Source organism: Podarcis muralis, chromosome 3, assembly GCF_964188315.1.
Source record: "Podarcis muralis chromosome 3, rPodMur119.hap1.1, whole genome shotgun sequence".
Classification (NCBI taxonomy): domain Eukaryota; kingdom Metazoa; phylum Chordata; class Lepidosauria; order Squamata; family Lacertidae; genus Podarcis; species Podarcis muralis.
Genome location: NC_135657.1, coordinates 116,981,566 through 116,999,993, shown reverse-complemented (window position 1 = coordinate 116,999,993; position 18,428 = coordinate 116,981,566). Strand labels below are relative to the sequence as shown.

Below are 18,428 nucleotides of genomic sequence, written 5' to 3'. Positions count from 1 at the left end.
TCTTGCAGTCTCTTGTCATATCTCTCCCGACATTGTGATGTTGTGTGCTCCTGATGTCACATTTTGGGCGCAAGTTGGTGCCTCTGCTTCGGGCATAGAGATCAACTGACTTGTATTCACATGTTAACATATGCCTTCAAATATCTCGAAGCATACCCAGTTAAATGTCCAAATAGGAGCTAGTGATAATGGTTTCACTTGGGAAATACAACAACGGTACAAGCTGCAGAGACCTAAAAATAGTTTTTTATACAAGCAACTAATCTGTGAAACCCCCTCATGCGGAGAGAGTGGGCTCTTCAAATCCAGGGTTTGCACTCCCCTACCAATTCCTGTCAGTGGGGAATCCACGTCTGCCCACATCTGAAACAGTGCCAATTACCGTATTTTTTGCCCAAAAATGAAGGGGAAATGTGTGTGCGTCCTATGGGGCGAATGCAGGCTTTCGCTGAAGCCTGGAGAGCGAGAGGGGTCAGTGCGCACCGACCCCTCTCACTCTCCAGGCTTCAGGAAGTTATTCGCAAGCCTGGGGAGCCCGCGGGAGTTCCTGTAGGGCCCCCTAGGCTTGCGGATAGCAGCCTGTTCTGGGGACTGGGGTCGGGGGAAGCTTGGCCTTTCCCCGCCCCAGCCCCGTGCCTGGGGGGAATTTTTTTTTTCTTTATTCCCTCCCAAAAAACAAGGTGCTCCCTATGGGGTGGAAAATACGGTAAGTACTTAACCTGAGGTACCACTGTACCTGCTCTGATACCATGGTAACCGCCGGTCAACACCTGAGCCTCCTGCCACCAGATGCAGAACAGCATGTGCTTAATCTGCCCGGGGACCTTGTGGATCAAGAGCAACTATAAATAAATGACATCATCATCAGCTAAACCACAATGTTGCACAAGCCAACAGGAAGTATATCACACAAGTTTGTCTATGGAGCAAATAGTTCCAGAGATGACTGACAGAAAAGAGCAATGCTGCATAGTGCAGAAAATTGCACACACACACACACACACACCAAAATATTTGTGCAGTATTTCCCCAAGAACATCTCCCTATGTTGCTGGCACCGGTATATTAATTAACTAAACTAGCTACACACACATGCCGAATAGCAGAATATTTGTAAAGAAGGAGTTCAGCAGATTCTGAGACTATCTCAAAAATTTCTCACTAGTTCAATAATTACACAAGAAGGTTTCTTAACAGTTGTTTGGGTTCCTTCCAACTCTCCAGTTCTGTGATTCTATAATGTTGTTTTAAGCCTGAACATTGGACCTCCCAAGAATTCAAAAGAGGTTGAACCGGCTGAACGATGTTTTCATTTCGGGAAGAAAACACCCCTGCTCAAGTAAGTATAGAGGGATGCGGGTGGCGCTGTGGTCTAAACCACTGAGTCTCTTGGGCTTGCTGATTCGAAGTTCGGCAGTTCGAATCCCCATAACAGGGTGAGCTCCCGTTCCTCTGTCCCAACTCCTGCCAACCTAGCGGCTCAAAAGCATGCCAGTGCAAGTAGATAAATAGGTACCACTGCGGAGGGAAGATAAACAGCATTTCTGTGCACTCTGGCACTTGTCATGGTCCTCTGTGCACCAGTAGCAGTTTAGTCCTGCTGGCCACATGACCCGGAAAACTGTCTGTGGACAAAGGCCAGCTCCCTCAGCCTGAAAGCGAGATGAGTGCCACAACCCCATAGTCGCCTTTGACTGGACTTAACCATCCAGGGGTCCTTTACTGTACCTTTAAAGGGAAAGCTAAATCATCAAGCGTAGAATGCAGTGAAGCCTGGGGGGAAGTGGAAGGTATTCCATTGAATGAAATGATTCACTAGAGACAGTTCCTAGTATGATAAATTTGCTGCTCATTTCAGCCAGCGGACATTGTCCTTGATCAAACGATGTTGTGACTTTCACAGTAATCGCTTCAGAAATTTGCTCACTGAAAAGAAATGGATTGGACTGAACAGATTCCAGCATTATTCCTGCTCATCCTTACGATCATATTCATTTGGAAATGGGGCAGTTTCTGGAATAGGAGCTCCAAAAATCTCCCACCAGGTCCGACACCTTTACCACTTGTTGGGAATCTCCACATGATGGATCTGAAGAGACCTTACAGAACAATGTTAAAGGTAACGTTTTCTGTTCTTTCTGCAGCAAGGCAAAGATACTGTGGATCTTTTTAGGCCAGGTAGATGTCAGTGTTCCATCTCATATATGCAGATATGCCAAAATGATAAAACTATGTCAAGTATCACTTATTCGTTTTTTTCTTCCTTTTTGTGTGTGATTGCTGTTATGGTTTAGGCTGATAGCTGATCTGTGCAGTGGAGGGACTGGGTCACTGGAGGAGGGGAATAGGAATGCCACAACCAGCCTTATGTGCAAAAATTAGCTGCAAAATTATTAAACTTTTCAATGTGAAGTCAGCACTTCTAAATACGCTCTTAGAATCCAGTCAAGTTTTCACAATCATCTAACGTGAAACAAAACAAAGCATTTATATTGCTGAATGTGGGCTTTTAAGTAGAATCATAGAATCATAGAATCATAGAGTTGGAAGAGACCACAAGGGCCATCGAGTCCAACCCCCTGCCAAGCAGGAAACACCATCAGAGCACTCCTGACATATGGTTGTCAAGCCTCTGCTTAAAGACCTCCAAAGAAGGAGACTCCACCACACTCCTTGGCAGCAAATTCCACTGTCGAACAGCTCTTACTGTCAGGAAGTTCTTCCTAATGTTTAGGTGGAATCTTCTTTCTTGTAGTTTGGATCCATTGCTCCATGTTCGCTTCTCTGGAGCAGCAGAAAACAGCCTTTCTCCCTCCTCTATGTGACATCCTTTTATATATTTGAACATGGCTATCATATCACCCCTTAACCTCCTCTTCTCCAGGCTAAACATGCCCAGCTCCCTTAGCCGTTCCTCATAAGGCATCATTTCCAGGCCTTTGACCATTTTGGTTGCCCTCCTCTGGACACGTTCCAGTTTGTCAGTGTCCTTCTTGAACTGTGGTGCCCAGAACTGGACACAGTACTCCAGGTGAGGTCTGACCAGAGCAGAATACAGTGGCACTATTACTTCCCTTGATCTAGATGCTATACTCCTATTGATGAGGCCCAGAATTGCATTGGCTTTTTTAGCTGCCGCGTCACACTGTTGGCTCATGTCAAGTTTGTGGTCAACCAAGACTCCTAGATCCTTTTCACATGTACTGCTCTCAAGCCAGGTGTCACCCATCTTGTATTTGTGCCTCTCATTTTTTTTTGCCCAAGTGCAATACTTTACATTTCTCCCTGTTAAAATTCATCTTGTTTGTTTTGGCCCAGTTCTCTAATCTGTCAAGGTCGTTTTGAAGTGTGATCCTGTCCTCTGGGGTGTTAGCCACCCCTCCCAGTTTGGTGTCATCTGCAAATTTGATCAGGATGCCCTTGAGTCCATCATCCAAGTCGTTGATAAAGATGTTGAATAAGACCGGGCCCAAGACAGAACCCTGTGGCACCCCACTAGTCACTCTTCTCCAGGATGAAGAGGAACCATTGATGAGCACCCTTTCGGTTCGGTCAGTCAGCCAGTTACAAATCCACTGAGTGGTAGCATAGTCAAGACCGCATTTTACCAGCTTCTTTACAAGAATATCATGGGGCACCTTGTCAAATGCCTTGCTGAAATCAAGGTAGACTACATCCACTGCGTTCCCTTCATCTACCAGGCTTGTAATTCTGTCAAAAAACGAGATCAGGTTAGTCTGACATGACTTATTTTTCAGAAATCCATGCTGACTATTGGTGATCACAGCATTCCTTTCTAGGTGCTCACAGACTGTTTGCTTAATGATCTGCTCCAGAATCTTCCCTGGTATTGATGTCAGACTGACTGGGCGGTAATTATTTGGGTCCTCTCTTTTCCCCTTTTTGAAAATAGGGACAACATTTGCCCTCCTCCAGTCTGCCGGGACTTCGCCTGTTCTCCAGGAATTCTCAAAGATGACTGCCAGTGGTTCTGAAATCACATCTGCCAGTTCTTTTAATACTCTTGGATGCAGTTCATCCGGCCCTGGAGACTTGAATACATCTAGACTAGCCAAGTATTCTTGTACTATCTCCTTAGTTATTCTGGGCTGTGTTTCCTCTGCTGAATCATTTGCTCCAAATTCTTCAGGTCGGGCATTGTTTTCTTTATCGGAGAAGACTGAGGCAAAGAAGGCATTGAGGAGTTCAGCCCTTTCTGTGTCCCCTGTTTGCATTTCACCATCTTCTCCTCTGAGTGACCCCACGGTTTCTTTGTTCTTCCTTTTGCTACGAACATACCCATAAAAGCCTTTTTTGTTGCTTTTAACCTCTCTAGCAAGCCTGAGTTCATTTTGTGCTTTAGCTTTTCTGACTTTGTGTCTACACGTGCTGGCTATTTGTTTGAATTCCTCTTTGGTGGTTTCCCCCCTTTTCCATTTTTTGTACACATCCTTTTTTAATCTTAACTCAGTTAAAAGTTCTTTAGATAGCCACCCTGGCTTCTTTAGGCACCTTCCATGTTTCCGTCTCATTGGTATTGTCTGAAGTTGTGCTTTTACTATCTCCCTCTTAACAAACTCCCAGCCATCTTGAACTCCCTTTCCTTTTAGTATTACTGTCCATGGGATCTCACCCAGCACTTCCCTAAGCTTTATGAAGTCGGCTTTCTTAAAGTCGAGAAATTGAGTCCTAGTATGCTTGGCTGCTCCTTTCCGCTGTATAGTAAACTTCAGAAGAGCATGATCACTCGCGCCTAATGATCCTTCCACTTCTACCCCACTAACCAGGTCATCAACATTGGTTAGGACCAGATCTAAAATGGCTGTTCCTCTTGTTGCTTCTCCCACTTTCTGGACAATGAAGTTGTCTGCAAGGGCAGTGAGGAATCTGTTTGACCTTATGCTCTTGGCTGAGTTTGACATCCAACAAATATCCGGGTAATTGAAGTCCCCCATTACTACTATCTCCCTTCCTTTTGCATGCTTGGCCATCTGTTCCAGGAAGGCATCATCTATGTCCTCCGTTTGGCTTGGGGATCTATAGTAAACTCCCACAATGAGGTCACTGTTATTCTTCTCTCCCTTAATTTTGACCCAAATGCTCTCACTTTGGCTTTGAGGTTCTAAATCTTGGATCTCTTCACAGGTATACACATCCCTGACATATAACGCCACTCCTCCTCCTTTCTTGTCTGGTATGCCTATGTATGAAATTTTTTAATGTCTAAAATTATGTTCTTATTGAGAATGTTCGTCTCTTCGCAACAACCACAGTTCCCAGGATTCTTTGCGCAGGTGAAAAAATTTGCATTAGATTAAATCTAGATTAAGTCTAGATTAAGTCGGCGTTTCCGTGTGCTACACTGGTGCTGGCTCGTCAGAGCAGCTTTGTCACACTGGCCACGTGACCCGGAAGTGTCTTCGGACAGCGCTGGCTCCCGGCCTCTTAAGCGAGATGAGCGCGCAACCCTAGAGTCGGACACGACTGGCCCGTACGGGCAGGGGTACCCTTACCTTCACCTTAGATAAAGTCTCCAGTGTAATTTTAGCTAAAGGCAATATTGGAAAGCACTGGCACTCCCCGGGGGAAACAGAGGAGCCTACAATTCTATGATTCTAACTTTCCATTTGTTAAGGAAGGAAAATTCACATCAGTTTTCAGCTTTAATTGCTTTCGGTTTCCGCCAAATAAAAGAAAGGACCTGCAGAATTTGTCATCCTACTGCACTTTCTTCTTAATAATTTGAGGTTGCTCCTCGTCCTAAAGGCACCCACGTGTTGGGCAGTGCTTAGACATTTAAAGTTGACAAATTATACCATACAACCATGTAAATGAAATCAGTTTTTATTTCAGATCTGTGACAGTATGTATGTATGTATGTATGTATGTATGTATGTATGTATCTATGTATGTTTAGGGGGATTTATTTGATGTTTCTCTCTTTTGGTCATTGAACTCCAGTTGTCAAAAGAACATGGCCCCATCTTCCGCATCCAAATGGGATTCCAGAAAATGGTGGTGCTGACAGGGTATGAGACAGTCAAGGAGGCTCTGGTGAATCAGGCGGACGCATTTGCAGAGAGACCCCTCATCCCAATTTTTGAGGACCATGCAAGGGGCTTTGGTGAGGCCTTTCCTTCTGTATAATAGCTTGTGCTCTTTGTGAAATTTAATTATCATAGCAATATAGAATCTGTGCCAAAAGGTTCATAGAACTGATTATTAGTTTCAATTATAGCTTGGAGGACAGCCTGCCAATCGACCAGTGTAGCTGCAGCCATTGGATGGATAATGCCAGATGTCTTTGTCACTGCCAGCAAAAGAGTAGTTGTTGTGACGTGGGGTTTGTGATTTCAGCTCTCTTGACATAATATGCTGGAGTCAGTTCTCTAGTAACACTTCTTTATTAAAGCAAACAAGACTGAGACCTGAGGAGGGAAGAGCTACATTTATAGGGACAGGGAACTAGCTAGAAAGGATACATTTTGGAGGGAACAATATCAGGCAATCACAGTCCTGCCTTTTGGAGGAAACCAATAAGACAGAGGATCCAAATACAGCAGCTTAAATGAACCAATAGTAGCTGTACCCTCTGGAAACCAAAAGACAGTTACTTTACCCTAATGCAAATGCAGACAATAATAATAATACAGATATAAAATCCTTTGACTCAATACACAACACCCCTCCCCCCCTAGTGAGCACAGCAGACGTAATCTCTCAGGTACTGTGGGGTCCTACAACTTCTACTTGATCTCCTGACAACAGGTGTTGCCGGTTCTGGATTGGGTGTTACCTGTGGTAGGGGGGCTGCTATAGGGGGTTTCGTCAGGAACAGATGGAGTCCCAGACATCTCAGGGTCCCCTACCTGTACCTCGTCATCCTGAGGACTAGCAGACCCTGGTTCATTTGCTGAAGCCCCTGGTGACTGCACCTCTGGGCCATTTTCACTCTGGTCTTGCAGCTCTGCGTCGTTAGCCAGGGATGAATTATCTGACTCCTCCCTGCTGAGCGCCCGGCGCCTCAGCTGATCTATATGTCTCTTCCAAACTTGCCCATTTTCCAAGGTCACGTAATAGGACACAGGTCCACTAGTCCGGGTGACCACACCACCCACCCACCGCGAACCTCGTGAATAGTTCCTCACCCAGACCAGATCTTCAGGGGCGAGATACCTTGTTGTGTCAGTCTCAGCCTGGGGGGTTGCTCTTGAATTACGGTTTGGCATTTTATCCGGGTGGACATAATCCAGCACCGTTACCAGTCTTCTACCCAAGAGCAGCTCAGCTGGCGACTTGCCCGTCGCAGTACACGGCGTCGCATGCTGCAAAAATAACATTCGCGCGATGCGAGCTGACCAGTTACCCTCCATTAAGCGCACAATGGATTCTTTGGCTGTTCTTACCATGCGCTCAGCCTGCCCATTGGAGGATGGGTGAAAGGGCGCGGATGTGACCCCTCTTATGAAGTTATCAGCCAAGAATGCCCTGAATTCTTGGGATACAAAAGCTGCCCCATTATCTGATACAATGGTCTCAGGTAACCCGTGGGTTGCAAACAGCTGCCTCAACACCTTGATTACGGCAGCTGATGCCATGCTAGGGACCATCGCCACTTCTAACCATTTGGAATATGCATCGACAATAACCAAAAAGACCTTTCCCTGGAATGGCCCAGCAAAATCTAAGTGCAGCCGGCTCCAGGGAGATCTGGACTGCTCCCACCAGTGAACTGGTACACTTCTGGCCGCACCTCTTGGCATGCCTTGCATGTTCGTACCCATTGTTCTATGTTCTGGTCCATTCCAGGCCACCACACATAACATCGGGCTAGCGACTTCATCCTGACCATTCCCGGGTGTCCCATGTGAAGCGTCTCAAGAACCCTGTTTCTCAGTGGTGCTGGGATGATCACCCTATCTCCCCACAGGAGACAACCCTTATGCATGGACAACTCATGCTGCCTTGTCGCATAAGGCCTGAATTTGTCTTCATGCGGACCACCTGGCCACCCCCTCCCCACCCAAGTGAGCACACAGGAGAGAACAGCATCTTTCCTCGTTTTCTCAGCTATATCAGTAGCCGTTACAGGAGCCCCCGGAAGTGTTTCCAGCATCATTATGTGCTCCGCTGGAGCAGGATCCTCATTGCTCCCGCCAGGAAGGGGCAATCGACTCAGCGCATCAGCGTGGCACAACCGTTTCCCCGGCACATGGGTCAAGGTGTACTGGAACCCGTTCAGGAATATAGACCAACGCAACATTCTGGGGGAGAGAATTTGTGGCGTTTGTTTGTTCGGGTTGAACAACCCTAACAGTGGTTTGTGGTCCGTTTCAATGGAGAAAGGGCGACCGTACACATAATCATGGAACTTTTTGATTCCTGCCACAATTGCAAGCACCTCTTTGTCAATTTGAGCATAGTTGCGCTCTGTGGGCGACAACGTACGGGAATAGAAAGAGATGGGCTTTTCCGACCCATCCGGTTCCCTATGACTCAGCACCGCCCCCGGGCCGTATTGAGAGGCATCACATGCCAGGACCAGCGGCTTCGACTCATCATAATGAGCAAGGACGCTCCTGCTACTCAGCATTCCTCGCAAGGAGTCAAAAGCCTTCTGCTGCCCCTGCCCCCATCGCCACACATTCTTTTTCTGCAACAGTCTATGTAATGGTTCAGCTACCGAAGCTTTCTGGGGTAAGAACGAATGATAAAAGTTAATAAGTCCCAGGAATGACTGCAGCTCCGTCTTGTTCTGTGGTCGTGGTGCCTCGCTGATGGCCTTAATCTTAGCATCTGTGGGGTGGATGCCTGATGCATCAATTTTAAACCCCAAGAAATCCACAGTTGGCACCCCAAAACTGCATTTTTCCTTTTTCAGTTGCAACCCCACCTCCTTGAACTTGAGCAACACTGCACGGACACGCGCAACCAGTTCCTGTGGGTCTTTTCCAGCAATCAAAACGTCATCAAAAAATGGCAAGACCCCTGGCAGACCTCTTAACAGGCGTTCCATGAGCCCTTGAAAAATCCCTGGGGCCACACAAACTCCAAATTGTAATCTGTTAACTCTGAATGCCCCTTTGTGTGTGACAATAGTCTGTGCTTCCGCTGATTGTGGGGTTACTGGCAGCTGTTTGTAAGCTTGTGCCAGGTCAATTTTGGCGAACACCTTGCCCCCAGCCAGTTTAGCCAACAGATGTGATACGACTGGAATGGGGTATGAGTTTCCCCTGAGTGCCTTATTGATAGTACATTTGTAATCTGCACAGATCCTGACTTCCCCATTTGCTTTAAGGGGTGTGACGATTGGAGTCTCCCACTTAGCAGAGTCCACGGGTGAGAGAACTCCCTGCTTGACCAATTTATCCAGCTCTGCTTCGATCTTGGGTTGCAGTGCAAATGGCACTCGCCTTGGTTTGAGTCGGATTGGGGCCACCCCAGGGTCCAATTCGAAGTCAACTGGGGGCCCTTTATAACAACCCAGTTTTTCATTAAAGAGACCAGCAATTCTTTGCATAATGCCTTGCTCATCTCAGGGCAGGTTTGGATTGAATTAAGCCCTGATATACTCAGTCCCAGGGCGGGGAACCAGTCAGTGCCCAGGAGACTGGGGCGACTGCCCTTCGCAATCACCAGTTTGAGTACCACCTGTTTGTCCCAGAACTGTACTCTCACGGCACAGATTCCCATGACGTGGATGCGGCCCGCTGAGTATGACTGCAAAGTTGCCGGGAAGGGCTCCAGAGGGGGCAACTTACCCCTGGGGAAGAATGTCCTCGCGGTCTGGTCCGACACGATAGTGAATCCAGATCCGGAGTCCACCTCCATGTCGCACAGCTGACCCCCAATCTTCACCTTGACATGTGCCTTGCCTTGCGCTGGAAACTGCACGACCCTCCCATTGATCTCCGTTACGTAGTGGCAGTCCTTTAGAACATGGTTTGCTGTGGGCGGTCTGCGATGCTCCAGTCTAGGTGCTCCTGTCGCTCCCAACGCCGCCGATCTACAGACCCTGGCGATGTGACCTGTCTTCCCGCACGTCCGGCACATAGCATCCCGGAAACGACAACTCTTCCGCTCATGGTTTCCGCCACAACCAGGGCACCTGCCTCGGTGATCTTTGTGCACTGTGCAGGCCTGACGCACTGACTCGACCCCACGGACTGGGCTCTGGCTCGGAGTAGCCTCTAGCTCGTCCATGGCATGCACAACTTCTATCTGTGGCTTAGGGGCCTTGCGACTGGCATCAAGCTCCTCTCTTTCATAATTCTCCGTGGCGGTGGCCTCCTTCAAGGCTGACGCAAGGGTAACCTCTTCTTTAGCCACGATGCGTCTTCTGGCTTTCTTGCTGCTCAGACCACCGATAAACCGATCCAGGAGAGTCTCTTCCAGATCTTGGAAGTCGCAGTGCTGAGCGAGCTTCCACAGTTCAGCTAGAAATGCAGATAGACTCCCCAGCACGCTGCTGCCTCTTATGAAACTCCATCCGCCAGGCCATCTTGGTCTCAGTAGGCGCCAAATGGCTTGTTAGGCAGGCAAGAATATCTTTGAGAGGTGTCTCACTTAGCTTCGCTGGAGCAAGCAATGCCTTGGCCAGCTTGAAGATCTCAGGCCCACAGTAGCTCAGGAATGTGGCCCTTCTTTTGCTGGCATCGGTGATCCCTTGAGCCACTGCGAAGAACTCGAAGCGTTCGACGTAGTCTTCCCACGTGTGGGGCTCTGAAGGCTGGAAGGGCTCCAATACCCTTGGACTCTCCATTGTCCTGTGGGCAGGGTCGTCTTCTCAGCTGGCCAGTGAGTCTTGTTCTTAGCTACAATCCGGACTCTGAGTCAGGGCTGCGTCTAACCGCTCCTCAGCATTCCGGATCCCACCTTCGTCGCCAGTTGTTGTGACGTGGGGTTTGTGATTTCAGCTCTCTTGACATAATATGCTGGAGTCAGTTCTCTAGTAACACTTCTTTATTTAAGCAAACAAGACTAAGACCTGAGGAGGGAAGAGCTACATTTATAGGGACAGGGAACTAGCTAGAAAGGATACATTTTGGAGGGAACAATATCAGGCAATCACAGTCCTGCCTTTTGGAGGAAACCAATAAGACAGAGGATCCAAATACAGCAGCTTAAATGAACCAATAGTAGCTGTACCCTCTGGAACCAAAAGGCAGTTACTTTACCCTAATGCAAATACAGACAATAATAATAATACAGATATAAAATCCTTTGACTCAATACACAACAGTAGTGTTGAGGGAATAGGAGAATCTGGTCATAAAAAAATGTGCCATTACATCTGAAGGGCCGTAAACTGGAGAACCCCCTCTCCTAGCGTGTTCTGAGGGTACAACCCATAGGGATATTGCTGAAGTTCTGCAGCGTGTGTGTCTTATCAGAGACCGGATGAGGGACCAGCTGAGAGGCATCCTCAGTTCCACAGAAGAAGGGTGAGATAAGCCAAAACATATTATTGTGGCCATGATAACTTGAAACTTGATCTCTGCTCTTCAGGTGTTGTTTTTTCGCATGGTGAAAACTGGAAAGCGATGCGGCGGTTCTCACTAAGCACATTACGGGACTATGGCATGGGGAAAAGGTCCATAGAGGACAGAATTGTGGAAGAATGCAGTGTCCTGATTAAGACATTCGAATCTTACCAAGGTGGGTTAGTGTTTCCCTCTACTGCTCCAGGGCAAAACAACACCACATTAGATGCCCACAATATTGTGTAATATACATATTGCTAACTCTCAGAACTATAGTAACCATGATTCCCTGTGAAGAAGTAACCAATCTGCAGTGTTCAGGTCAGTGTGAGGTAATGCTGGCCTCTGTCCCTCTTTCCTGTCCTTCCTCCTATGATTCCCTCTCGCATCTCTGCCTCCCAAAGGCTTGCACAGCTGTTTGTTGCAGCAGCCCTGGCTACAAGTTCCCCAAGTGAACGGTGCCTTTGTAGCCACAAAGGCCAGGGGGTACTGGTTCTCAGGAGCTGATGTGGTTCAGCCAGTCCATCAGCCCTTGATGTTGGTAATGGACAGGCAAGTGGGAGGCTGGACAGGCAGGCACTGCACTGGCCTTTATTGAGCTTGCTGTGTGCAAGGCCTGCCTGGGAGCTGAGTGTACAGCGCCGAAGGGAGCCTTTTCCCCATTCAGGCCTGGTGGCGCCCACTGTTACCACTGCTGTCTCCCAAGGCATGTAAAGGTGCTGGCTTCACATTCACCTTCGTCCTGTCTCCGTCAGGCCACTAAGGCTGGGGCATTGTCTTCCTAGGCCCTTGTGGGGCAGCATGAGGAGGCACCTCTCTTTGGGGCAGGGGGTGGCTCAGAGACCAGGGGTGGCTGTGGCAGCTGCCTGGAATGTTTAGATTCCACCTAAACATTAGGAAGAACTTCCTGACAGTAAGAGCTGTTTGACAGTGGAATTTGCTGCCAAGGAGTGTGGTGGAGTCTCCTTCTTTGGAGGTCTTTAAGCAGAGGCTTGACAACCATATGTCAGGAGTGCTCTGATGGTGTTTCCTGCTTGGCAGGGGGTTGGACTCAATGGCCCTTGTGGTCTCTTCCAACTCTATGATTCTATGATTCTATGATTCTAGAGGACTCCCAAGGAGAGCGGAGAGGAGAAGAGGCTGAGGGAACACTTCATGAGGGAGGGTGTTTGGAAAAGTGTGAGAGGCCGCCGGCTTTGCAGGCAAGGGGTGACATAACTGGCTCCTGAGGCTTGGAGTGCATTTGCCCCACAGGAAAACCATAGAAAGAATGTAGCTGGTCAAGGGAGTCATGGACTCAAAAAGGATGAAGACCTCTGCTTAGGTATATACTGCCCATGACTCTTTTTAGAGTTGCTTAACTCAGATATTTTCAAGTACACCAGAATTTAGGATCAGTTTCTAAGATAAATGTGCTCTATACATTGGTAGGAACCTAACACAGAGAAGAGCTATTCTAATTGGTATTTTATCTGAACATCGTTTAATATTTATGTATAGGACAACCTTTTGAAACCACCACAATTATTAATGCCGCTGCTGCGAATATCATAGTGTCCATCCTACTAAACAAGCGATTTGAATACGAAGATTCCACATTTAGAAAGCTTCTGAAGTTGGTCAATGAAAATGTCCGGCTTTTTGGAAGCCCCTCTGTCATGGTAATCTAAGCTTTTTCAAATGGAAAAGAAATAGTTGGTTGTATTCACTGAATACTCAATGTGTGTGCAATTCCATATTGTTCAGGATTCACTTAAAAACTCATTTTGAGAAATATGAGTCGCTTTCAGACCATTTTAAAAAAGCAGTCTTCCCCCCATTTATTATTTTCATTCATATAATTGGATATTCTGCTTAAAATATAATAGCTAGATAACTTAAACCATAATTGACTTTTTGTATACAGTATTGATGCCCCTGGCCACTTCTGGTTGACCTCTATCTAGGTGCTTGTCCACATCTGAGCAAACTGCTAATCCACAAGTACAAGGGGGCTCCATAACTACAACAGCACATAAGAAAATGGCCTTCAGCCTTGGCCTCTAAGGGATATTGACTCAACGTTGCTCCAACCCAAATACATTATTGTTCTGTGTCATTGTTTATTCCTCTGTGGAAGATGAGATATTTGGAGTACCACCTGAGAATTAAGCACTGGGCTTTTCTCTTTGTCGTATTTTATCTTTACAGCTGTATAATATATTTCCTGCTCTTGGCTCGCTTTTGGGAGCCCGTAAAACTATCCTTCACAACAGAGATGAGATCCAGGCCTTCATAAATGCCACCTTCATACAACACCTCAGAGATCTGGATGAAAATGACCAAAGGAGCTTCATTGATTCATTTCTTCTGAGACAGCAAGAGGTAATGGAGTCTTTTAAGCCCACCAATAATTTTTTTTTATATTTTCAAATGTTAATAATAATAATATAAAGCTTTGGCTAATATCTGGAGTCTGTGACCTGATTGCTTGCAGGGCTGTTTTCCAGTGAGACTCCCACTCCTCTCAAAAGACAAAGAAAAAAACCACCTTTGAGATACAGTAGTTCAGTTGGTTGGAACACGTTGCTGCGTACGCCAAGGTTGCAGATTCGATCCCTGTAAGGGACACCTGCAGTCCTACACTGCAGATGTTTGGAACAGGTGATCCTCAGGGTCCTTCCAACTCTATGATTCCATGATTCCATGACTAGTCCAACACATCATGCTCCCCCCCCCCTCAGTTTTTCTTTTGCACCATGCTCCTTTCTTCAGCCTGTGGCATGCTTTCATGGAGAAAAGAGATTTGAGTGTGCTGGCTGTGTATGATTTTTCTGCTTTCCTAGACAACTTCTCTGCTCTTTCTACTCCAGTGAGTGCCCTCCCAGCCCTTGGCTAGCTACTTTGATATCTGCACATGGAATTTGCTCGTCACCTTGTTACAGCCAATTCTTTATCTTTACACCCCAGGAGAAGGACAAGCTGAATGGATATTTCAACACTGAAAACTTAAAAGCAGTTGTGAGTAACTTATTTTCTGCTGGCACAGAGACCACTGCTATCACACTGCGCTGGGGACTGTTACTAATGATGAAATATCCTGAAATTCAGAGTGAGTGCTTTTCATTGGGTTGGCTCCCATTACCCTAGCTAGCATATCTTGATTCCAGTTATAGATAACTATCTGGGGGCCCGGGAAGCTGGGGGGCTGAGCCCCACAATTCTCAATGAGGAGGACGGCCCCCCTCAATATTCCACAACCAGGTGGGCCTTGTTGGGCCTCGTTTCAATGTGTGACATCACACATGTCAGCCCCCCCCCCAATGTTGGGTGTAATCAAGCATGCATGTTTCTGACTTTCACATCCTACATAACTATAAGCAAATTGTATATTTCCACTAAAATTCTCAGGTGCATAGCGTCTTCCACAATTTTGCATTATGTTGTGAGATTGTGCTCATAGATCAGGCAGTCCCATTGCATAATTACCTGTCAGTTACTCCAGGAAATGTGAAGATATGAGTTGGTGGCAAAAATAAGCTTTTGAGTTTGGCATTTGGGGGGGGGGGACAAAAAAAAAAACCACCAATGAGTTTATTTTAACAAAAAAATTCTCCCTCCACTGCCCCCAGGTAAGGTCCAAGAAGAAATTGCAAAGGTAGTTGGATCTTCTCAACCAAGGATTGAGCACCGAACGAAAATGCCATATGTAGATGCAGTGATCCATGAGATCCAGAGATTTTCTGACGTTAGCCCAACAAATCTGCCACATGCAACCACTGTGGATGTTACCCTCAAAGGCTACTTCATTCCAAAGGTAACCACTTTGATTAAACTGCATTCTTTGCTCAGCTGACTGCCATCAATTTCTTCATTAATTAGGACATTGGAGCCCCAGTTCCCTAGTCTGGGCCTACTTGCTTCTTCCTTCCTCGCTGCATACAGGTCCAGAAAAGTTGGGCAAGGGGCTCAGTCAACTATTCTCTTAGTCCAGTCCAGTTCTGCTGGATCTCTCAGCGGCCTTTGACACCATCGACCACAACATCCTTCTGGACTGTCTAGAGGGGCTGGGAGCTGGGGTCATTGTTATTCGGTGGTTCCACTCCTTCCTCCTGGGCCGTGTCCAGAAAGTGGTGTTGGGGGATGAGTGTTCAGACCCCTGGGCTCTCACTTGTGGGGTGCCTCAGGGTTCCATCCTCTCCCCCATGCTTTTTAATATCTATATGAAGCCGCTGGGAGAGATCATCAGGGGGTTTGGGCTGGGTGTTCATCAGTATACAGATGACACCCAGCTCTACCTCTCCTTTAAATCAGAACCAGTGAAGGCGGTGAAGGTTCTGTGTGAGTGCCTGGAGGCGGTTGGAGGATGGATGGCGGCTAACAGATTGAGGTTGAATCCTGACAAGACAGAAGTACTGTTTTTGGGGGACAGGGGGCGGGCGGGTGTGGGGGATTCCTTGGTCCTGAATGGGGTAACTGTGCCCCTGAAGGACCAGGTGTGCAGCCTGGGAGTCATTTTGGACTCACAGCTGTCAATGGAGGCGCAGGTTAATTCTGCGTCCAGGGCAGCTGTCTACCAGCTCCACCTGGTATGCAGGCTAAGACCCTACCTGCCCGCGGACTGTCTCACCAGAGTGGTGCATGCTCTAGTTATCTCCCGCTTGGACTACTGCAACGCGCTCTACGTGGGGCTACCTTTGAAGGTGACCCGGAAACTGCAATTAATCCAGAATGTGGCAGCTAGACTGGTGACTGGGAGTGGCCGCCGGGACCACATAACACCGGTTCTGAGAGATCTGCATTGGCTCCCAGTACGTTTCCGAGCACAATTCAAAGTGTTGGTGCTGACCTTTAAAGCCCTAAACGGCCTTGGTCCAGTATACCTGAAGGAGCGTCTCCACCCCCATTGTTCTGCCTGGACACTGAGATCCAGCGCCGAGGGCCTTCTGGCGGTTCCCTCATTGCGAGAAGTGAGGTTACAGGGAACCAGGCAGAGGGCCTTCTCAGTAGTGGCGCCCACCCTGTGGAACACCCTCCCTTCAGATGTGAAGGAAATAAGTAGCTATCCTATCTTTAAAAGACATCTGAAGGTAGCCCTGTTCAGGGAAGTTTTTAATATTTAAGGCTGTATTGTTTTTAATACTTGATTGGGAGCCGCCCAGAGTGGCTGGGGAAACTCAGCCAGATGGGCAGGGTATAAATAAATTATTATTATTATTATTATTATTATTATTATTATTATTATTATTATCATCATCATCATCATCATCATCATCATTATGACTGTTTAAGGAGCTAATGGTATATAATCTCTGGTTTATAATGCAGATTGTTTCTTGCTTTTTTAAAAAAAGACATTGAGGACTATACCATAACGATTTGCTTGATGGGCCATATCCATTTTTTAAATAACTCTTGCTTTTCCTTTGCAGGGGACTCACATCATGCCACTACTGACCTCCGTGCTGCACGATGAATCTCAGTGGGAAAAGCCATACCAATTCTATCCTGAGCACTTTCTTGACTCTGAAGGAAAGTTCATAAAGAGAGATGCATTCATGCCTTTCTCTGCAGGTAACTCATTTTCTGTCTATTTATACATATCCAATGTGAGCTTAATGAACAGGCCATCCTAAGTATATTAACATAAAATAAAACTTGGATGGAAGACACAATCCCAAACGTTGGAGTACTTATATCTGTCATTTAGAACTGCAATAAGATACGCAACATCATTCATTTTCAGTAAGGCAACTTCTGGGCCAGTGGCCAAATGGGACTCTTCAAGGCTCTCTAACCACCCTCAGAACTTCCCCCAGGCCTTGGCTTTCAGTGGACCTGCTCTGTGTTCCCCACGTGGGCTTTTGCCTGGCCGGAATGTGCCATTGATCTATGATAATGCCACCTGCTTGCTGTGGTGGAGAATGGATACAGGCTGTTTGGAGGATTAGGGTACAAGAAATTCTCAGACCGTGGGCTGAAAAACATTCGCTCCCCTTGGTTTTCAGCCCTGTAGAATGCTTCTTGCTGGGAGTTCATCTTTTGCATACTTGCCAACATTCCTCAGATGAAAATCAGGACATTTTTCATACTCATCCAACTCACCCTCCTCGAAAGACCATTTGTGGTGTGTCCCCCCCCCCCTTTCAGAAGAAGGTCAGGTGCCTCCATTTCTAAACCAACAGGACTCAGGACATGCACCCTCCACTGTCCTGAGAAAACCCCTTAGCCCTAATCTGATTTTATTCTTTTGGTAGATTTACAAAAGGAAAAACACACACCGATAAACACTTTTTAGAAAGAGGCCACATCCTATCTTCCAGCAGCCGCTATGGAGGGGCAAGTGCTGGCTCATCCTTCTCCCCAAGCTCAGCAGCAGAGCATGCATTGTGGGACTGTCACTGGAGAATTGGGAGACTTGGAGAACATGCAGTTCTTCAAGATTAGCGTTCATTCTTGTTGCATTTTAGAATGGTATCATTATGAAATTTCAAGCAGTAAGCAGTTCGCTGCATTCCATTATAGATAAGCCAATAAAATGTTATTAAGTAAGCAATGAACCCAGTTTCAATCCTGCTTGCGCTTCCTTACAGGTCGGAGAGCATGTTTAGGTGAGAATCTTGCCAAAATGGAGCTCTTCCTCTTCTTTACAAGCCTTCTACAGAGATTCACATTCCAGCTACCTCCTGGAACATCTGAAGATGACCTGGATCTTACCCCTGATGTTGGGTTATCAACACCACCCATGCCCCACCAACTCTGTGCTCTGCCACGTTCATAAGACGCATAGTTCATGGGTTGCTTATCCTCCCTGTGTGTGCAATGCAGTGGCGTAGTGTGGGTTGTCAGCACCCGAGGCAAGGCAAGTAATTTGCGCCCCCTAACCCATGGATTTGCACCCCCTAACCCGTGGATTTGCGCCCCCTAACCCTAACCCCCAGATGTTGCGCCAGGTGCGGCCGGCCC

At 47.0% G+C, this 18,428-nt stretch overlaps 1 protein-coding gene across 1 annotated transcript; it reads left to right on the top strand.

Moving 5' to 3' along the window:
• The first annotated feature begins 1,829 nt into the window (after positions 1-1,829).
• LOC114588404 (cytochrome P450 2K6-like) lies at positions 1,830-18,284 on the top strand. The gene is made up of 9 exons (XM_077926556.1): positions 1,830-2,119; positions 5,962-6,124; positions 11,509-11,658; positions 12,984-13,144; positions 13,674-13,847; positions 14,433-14,574; positions 15,095-15,279; positions 16,895-17,036; positions 18,056-18,284. The coding sequence occupies exons 1-9, from the start codon at positions 1,937-1,939 to the stop codon at positions 18,241-18,243; spliced, it is 1,488 nt and encodes a 495-aa protein (XP_077782682.1). The 5' UTR covers positions 1,830-1,936; the 3' UTR covers positions 18,244-18,284.
• Positions 18,285-18,428: the final 144 nt, after the last annotated feature.